Genomic DNA, 7778 nt, shown 5'->3' on the forward strand with positions numbered 1-7778 from the left:
AGGAGTTGTGTTAAGTGTCATACACCACCAGACTTCATTATCTTGTTATGTGGTTAGTATAATTAGTAGTACTGCAATCAGTGAGGCAAACAAAGCTTAACAACAAGTTGCAGCGTGTCAAGATGGTTGTATTGAGAGGAGAACTATTACTTGGCCTGGAAAGCCCGATCAAGACCTCAACCTGGATATCCTTGTGTGTCTGTGTGTGAGCAAATCTAGGTCAGGAGGTCCGGTTGGTGAATGAGTGAATGACGAGCAACAGATCCTCATGAGTAAATAACAGAAAACACCTCAACTGGAGGACAAAGATAGAATCCACACTCGATTTGGAAGTTACGTCACCGTTTGCATATTTATTTCCACATTTTCAGATGAATCACGTGAAACCGCCAACCTCACACTGACTCATGTGACTGGATTACGTCTGCATGTACGTGCAGTTTATAACGGGCAGTGGAGCGAATGTGAACACTATCCAAACACACACACATCTTTACATATTGGGACAAAAGCTTGGGCTGGTGGACGATTACATCAGTAGGCCAATGCTAAATTAATGTGTGTGTGTTTCCATACAGGGTCCCAAGAGTGGACTCACACCACAGTAGATCTGGGCTGCCTTTACAAAGAAAATGAACAACATCTGGACGTGGAAACTTCTACCCATTTCACCCAGTGGGGGCTTTAAGGGGGTAAAAGTGAGTATGTGATTTGAGTGGGTGTGTTTAAGGGTGCTAGATATATAAAGGGAAACACCCAGAGTGTGTATGAGGAAGCATATGGTCATATGCAACATCAAGCATAAAGGTCCTGTTCAGTCTCAGGTGTGCTGTCACTTCTCTGGGCCCCCCAACACCAAAACACACACTTTCATGACACTGTGTTTTTAATATGGAAAATGACCTCAACTTGTAGAAACACGAGTCAAGAGGTGGCGGAGTCACATACATATACACACACACACACACTTCTCCTTATAGGTGTCACAGGTTTGGGTGAAGACAGACATATAGCCCATACGTGGACACAAACATCCATGAACACACACAGACATTTATGTGTTTACACCAACAAATACACACACGTGGACTTGGCACAAAGCTTGATTAGTTCTCTAAATGTAAAAATAAAGATTTAGTTTCATAGATACCAACTGAAAACAACTCTGCACAGTCATTTGCAGCAGATATAACAGTCAGACAGGCCTCATCTTACAGCCTGAGGCCGACAAATATTATATCTACTGCAACAAGAGGGGACAGTCATTATTTCCATACAATATGAATAAAATATGTTAATGGCTAGAGGCTAAAATGATTGTGGCACTATATCACGTTTAGAAAAATAACCACTTTTACGACAACTTCACATCATCTTCCCTATGGGATCAATTAAATCTTTTTTTTTTAACCATACCACATGTATTAATAATTGTGTATCTGTACCTTTCTGTTACAGTCTGTAATCTCGGATCTACGACGTCACAATTACCACTGGTCTAAAACAGCTGAAGCTCCATTCATAGTATATTGCAGCTGACGTGTTTGGCCTGGTGTCACATCATCCACCGGACGTTAGATTCTACTGCACCACATCCTGACTGCCTGTTGATGACTCCTGAGTGTCTTCTCCGTTAATGGAGGGCAGCTCGCTCTGGATTTCATTAGCCGTTTGGGGCTCAGAAGCGACGTCATTGGTTGTCACGATCTCGGGAGCTACTGCATTTGCTGTCTGAGACTCGCTTCCGCTGAGTTGTGAAGGTGGGGGAGTCGTTGCTGTTGTCACACTACCTGCGCCGTTGGTTATTGCAGCTGTCTCACTGAGTGTCAGTGTCTGGCTTGAAGCAGGAGGCTCAGTGGCCACTGTGGTGGTCCTGCTGGGTGCTGAGAGCTGAATTGTTGAGTGACTGTCTGAATCTGATGTACAGACATGATCGAATGCTTGGTTGGTTTGGCTGTCAGCGGGGAAGGTGTTGTTGTTATTGTTGTTATTTGTCTGGTCAGATGGCCGTGTGGTCACGGAGGAATCTGTTGTTGCTTTCACAGTTCCGGGTGGTGGATTTGCTGTCCATGAGTCTTGGTCGAAGTCTGGAAGTTGGTGGACGAGTATGGGAATTGGAGTGACCTGATTTAACCCCACAGGCTCATCGGCTACATGGTTGCTTGTTGATGGCTGATTGACTGCATTAGTAATTGCTGACTGCCAGTTATTGGAGCAGAGGACAGCTGGAATGCTGCAAGGGGAAACAAAATCATGAGTATGTCATTGAGACCAGATGTCCTGAGTTTTTCCTACAAATTAGGGTCCGACATAACCGATGTTGGACCCTCTCCTTTTCATTCATTCATTACAGTTCAATTCCACGTCGGACAGGTGGCTCGTAGAAGCAGACAGAAGGAGCTTGGAGTGAACACGTGCACACAAACAAATGCCAATATGTTCTTTCTCTCACTGTTCTATCTTGACAAGTACATTTCTGCAGATCTCTCAGCATTGTCTCAGTTCTTGCTGTACTCAGTACTTGCAGAGTGTGTTTACATCAATGTGAGTAACCCCGTTTTGAGTCTTATCCTGGTTTTGACCATATTCTGGACATGGCTTTTACATGGAACATAAGAAACCGGGTTTTTAATGTCCCTGTTTATATGACTCTAACAGTATCCAGGTTTCTGATGATCTGTGTCCAGTTGTGTCTTTATTCCTCAACATCTCAGCTGCTCATTTCTCTACCAATAAAGAATATTCAGTAACCTGGATAAGGGGTTTATATGCAACAGTATTGTTTGTATTGGAGTACTCCAGGTAGCATATCAAGGTTTCTCAAACCAGGACAAGGGCTAATCCAGGTTTCTGCAATGCAAAATCGGGATACTCCAAAAGCCTGATCATAACCAGGATACTCATGTGCATGTAAAAACACTCATAAATTCTGCTCTCTTCTCCCTATGTATTCCATACTCTTTAGCTTTACAGAAAATATGGAGAAACCTACATCTATACACCATATACCTAATTTTATATTTTGAAAATTTGTGTAATATATCAACATTACGTATCCATAAATAAAGGAAAACAACCAAATCTAAACTTTACTGTTGTACGTATTATGTATACAATAAATAAATCACCCAGATTATGGGGGGGGGGGGGAAAGTTATTTTTATTTTATGGCTGCTGGTGAAAATATACAAGGGGCCAGTAAAACTCTGATCGACTGGCCAAGTGGGCCAGTGGGGAAAAAATGCTACATTGGACACGGCAAGTTCATCTCTTGTGGTTAAGTTGGGCATCTTCTTACTAACAGAGATCTTTTGCCATTTGGGTTATAGATTCAAATAAAAAACATAGTGGATTGGAATACATTTTTAACTGGTTTTTGGCTTCTGGATTTACAAGAGACCTTTCTGTTTAAAACAGTTTTTAAATAATTTTTCCTCTTTCCTGAGCAAACAAGTAAAAACCCTGTGACCTTGATGAAAGCTCATTAAAAGTGCATTTGGTAGTGCTGCCTGAAAAAGTTAAAACATCCATTTTCAATTAGATCAAAAAACTGAAGGCATAAAAAATTTAAACCCAGACCCATTACCAAATAGCATAAAGAAGCAACGGGAGACTTCCATGTTTTATTTTAGCTCTATAAAGATTTTGTCTTTTGATGTTATAAAGCAGACTATACAGACCTGGCCAGCTGTTTCTGAAGCTCCTGTGCATGTTGGTTGCACTGGGCAAAGTAACAGGCCTGAGCCTCCACAAAGTCAGTCAGGCTCCGCATGTGGTTGGTCTGATAAAAAAATAAATCACACAGAGTTTTGGCCCTAAATATTGAGCATTATAAAAAGCAGTAATAGCTACTCTAACAAAACATCAGAGACCAAAAAATAAAAACACATAAATTATTGTTTTTAGCAGACTGATTGACAAACGACGGTATATAATTAATTGTGTTCATTTTCCAAACATTATCAAGTTTTGCTTTGAGTGTGTGTATACAGCTCATGTTACAATAATTATAAAAAGAAAATGTTCCAGTACAATAATACACACACTGTGAACAATATAACATAATCTTTTTACTATCCAACTGTGTGTGTTTATACATACGTGAGTGTTGCTAATTCCTTCCAGAAGACGTCTTGTAATTTCTGACTGCCTATCGAACAAAGACTGGCAGATCCTCAGCTCTATCTCTGCCTACACACACACACACACACACACACACAAACAAGCAAACGGTCATCTTTATGGTATTTTCTGAAAATGTTCCATTAGCAGAAACAAAATCCCGTTCCAAATCCCTGGAGTGCTTATCTAAATGAACCAAACAATCAAAACAAAGCTATTGTCTACACTAACAACAGAGTCATACTAAGTTTTATAACTTCTGACACTGTTAAAATAGACTCCATGGGTGACCTTATGAGGAATAAAACATAAACATGAACTCACCTGAGAGATTTCCTGAGCCCACATCTGATAGGAAGAAAGAGACAGAAGAGACTGACTTAGTGATAAACAAGAAGTGTTGAATTATGTCTGTCATTGTTCACAGCCCATCAGACAACCACTGACCTTTAACCATTTAACACGCAGGAAGCTGAACATGTAGGAGACATGAGCTATGTAGTCGTCTTCCAGCGGGTTTGCATTCAAGGACTGACAAAAAGACAGAAAAGAGCAGAAAAGTATGATGAGTAGATGAATATAGAAAAAAAGGATTTTGGTGTGTTTTAGCTTTGATCCAGGTCTGATTAATACTAAACACCGTCATTGTAACTCACTCTGGACTCTCGCTCGGCCTCGTGAGCTTTCCTCAGCCGTGTCTTGGCTATGTCCAAATCCAAACGCTTATTCAGCAACATCCTGCGCTCATCCTATGAGCAAAGACACACATATTTGAAGAAAAAAAAGGCTTAAGTATACAACTAATTTACTAACGAAAAATGTGAATAAATGACAGAATTAAAATACACAAATCCAAAAAATAATGTGTGTGTGTGTTACCTGCATGGCTTTGTATTCCCCCTCACTGAAACTCCGCAGAGGTGTGAGAAAGTGGATGTTAGCGCTTTGGACAAACTTTCTCTTTGCCTCGCCCACCTGCTTCTGAGCCTCTCCACACCTGAGCAGTGCAGTTCCTGAACACAAAACAAACTTCAGTTTAAAAACAAGACACACTGACAATATTTCAGCATGTCCATGTTAAAGACAAATAGCTTACAAGACAGGAATGTGCGGATATTTCCCCCTTATTTTAGTGTGTATATTTGTTATCTTTGAAGTTTTTATGGATGTGCGTGTAAAGTGAACTTAGACCAACATTATCCATATCAATGTACACTCACCATAAGGTGTGTTGGACCCTATCTCCAATCCAGCCTGATTCATTTGCTCTCCCAGCATCTCATGGTCATGAGGCCGAGGTGGGACACTCCAATCCAGGTATTCATACAGCCGGTCCTCTAACCGTGCTCCTACTCATCAGGGGCGAAAGAGCTTAATTTAGCTTCAAAAGGTTATCATTCATAAAACCAGGACAATACCACACAGTTTAACCTTGAGATGGTAGTTTGGAGTCAAAGCACGCCATTAACATTTTACTATACAAGGCTACTTAACCTTCTTCATATCTGTAATATCCTACTAGGACATGTATGAAAACTAACATTCAATAAAATTAAAAAAGCCCTCGAATGTAAGAAGTCATAATCTTTAAAAACATCCTTGATGCTGAATATCCCTAACTGTAAGAGGTTATTATTTCTGGCAGCAGAATGGCCCCCCTTATATGATAGATTACAGACCACATCCACTCATGATTCCATTAGCTGAGGTAATTGGATTCAAACAGGCAAAATAATGACCGTTCCTTTTCATCCAACCAGACCAATTACAGTCAAAGCAAACTGAAGAAGAGACAAGGGATGTATTTATTGTGGTAGGACAAATGAGGGCTGCAATATCGGGTCCCATAGGTAAAGACTGATAGCTATTATTCAGCGGTAATAATGATTATGGCTATTGGGATATTGCTGAGAACAGGCTCTGGTTTGACGTAAATGTGAAGAATAAAAGGTACTCATGGAAACATTATCTACCAACCAAATATTTATCTACCAACAGTGTGCAAGACTACATGTGCATGTATCATATGTAGGAAATGATAATCATATATATAAATACTGGTTGTTGACCTCTCTCCGAGGTCAAGTATGGCAGATAAGTATCCAAAATAGACCTTTTCCCAATGTCTAGTGACAGGGGTGTATTAAAGTATGTAGGTCAGTGTAAGCATCAAACTGTATTTCTTCTGAATTTGTTGCACAATACATCAACTAATTCTGACAAACACAGAATCAACATTTGTCTATGTTGAAATGAGACATTCAAAAGGAAGATATTTTAATGACAAGTCTCTTTTCAGGACGTATATAGACAACCGGTGAGTGAATAAACAATTAACAGTCTCTCACCTGGGTTGGGCTGCAGGAAAACTTCAGTCTGAGAGATTATCTGGTCCGTCCAGGTCTTGGTTGCGTCTACCCGGCTGACGAGCTCCTCAAGAGTGGGTTCCAACTCTGTCCTGTCCGCCTGTCCAAGACTCTCCCCCGTGTACTGGAGCGAAGATATAGGATGATATTAAAAGCTACAGCCACTTAAAAAACTAGTGATGTCATTAGGGTGTACATTCGCTAACCCACATTTCAGTGCTAAGCAGTTAACAGAGAATCCGACATTAGCTAACACCCAGTAAAAGCATTTATTTTTCGGATGGGTTTTCTTTTACCTGAACAGCCCGGTTGATGAACTGACCAGCATCCACAGCCAACCGCGTCAAATCCATGACAACGTCCCCAAGGTCGCGCGCTGTCTTCGGCGGCCGTCTAACGGTCGGTTAACGGTCCAGCAGAACTGCGCTTGATGACCAACAACAGCACGCTGACCTCTCCATAGCCTCTCAACCGCTAACCGCCACTCTGTTGTTTTAGCCAGCAGATTACGGTTACTGACCGACTGAGCCCATGAAGACGGCGCAAGTGCACGCACCCTGTGTTGCTTGTTTATCCTTCAGCCATGCCGAGCTCTCCTTAGGTCAATTTGGTTACTTCGGAGTCCGTGTCACCGATAAATTAATCTCGGCTCGGCCATAGCGACCTTAACGGACGGTCGCCAAGGGAATGGTCACTTGTCGTTAGCAAGCGCTATATGGTTACCGTTATCCTATTTATCCTGTATGAGCGTCTATATAACTTCAAATACCGGGCATTTCGACAGTTAACTAGCTTCAATAGCTGAATATGAATTTTGATAGCTGCCTTAAACTGTGTGTAAAGAAGCAGGCTATATAAAGTTTATGGTACAGATAAACATAAATCTAGCTGATGACGTCAGATACAAAATGAGACAGGTTGTCCAAGACTTCCGGTCGCAGGGGAAAAAAAAGCAAACTCTGCAAATACACACCACTCAATGACTCAAACATAAGCAGGAACAAATAATTAACCTGCAAAAATCACGAAATGTTCTGTCTTCAGAAATATGACTGGAGCTCCTTACCCAAGCAAAAGAAAAAAAGGAAAAAAAAAAGATGACATTTAGATAATGTGTGGAGCAGTTCACAGGTTATTGCACAGTCTGGTACAGTAGGTTTTGTAATGTTATTCCAGAGAGAGAAGCTCCACACCGATGGGAGGAGGATCCTGCTATGCTGCAGAATTTAAGAAGACAAAAGTCTCTTATGGACATCCTCAAAAATGTTCAGTATCCAGCCAGTATCGGAT

General features: G+C 41.0%; 1 protein-coding gene across 1 annotated transcript; it reads right to left on the minus strand.

The window, feature by feature from the left end:
* Positions 1-325: 325 nt before the first annotated feature.
* On the minus strand, positions 326-7704 carry LOC137199301 (endophilin-B1-like). The gene is made up of 10 exons (XM_067613499.1): positions 6785-7704; positions 6471-6612; positions 5343-5471; positions 5002-5135; positions 4779-4871; positions 4570-4653; positions 4447-4470; positions 4102-4191; positions 3681-3781; positions 326-2233 (listed from the first exon to the last, which is right to left on the minus strand). The coding sequence occupies exons 1-10, from the start codon at positions 6839-6841 to the stop codon at positions 1582-1584; spliced, it is 1506 nt and encodes a 501-aa protein (XP_067469600.1). The 5' UTR covers positions 6842-7704; the 3' UTR covers positions 326-1581.
* Between the last annotated feature and the right edge of the window lie 74 nt (positions 7705-7778).

Source organism: Thunnus thynnus, chromosome 16, assembly GCF_963924715.1.
Source record: "Thunnus thynnus chromosome 16, fThuThy2.1, whole genome shotgun sequence".
Classification (NCBI taxonomy): Eukaryota; Metazoa; Chordata; class Actinopteri; order Scombriformes; family Scombridae; genus Thunnus; species Thunnus thynnus.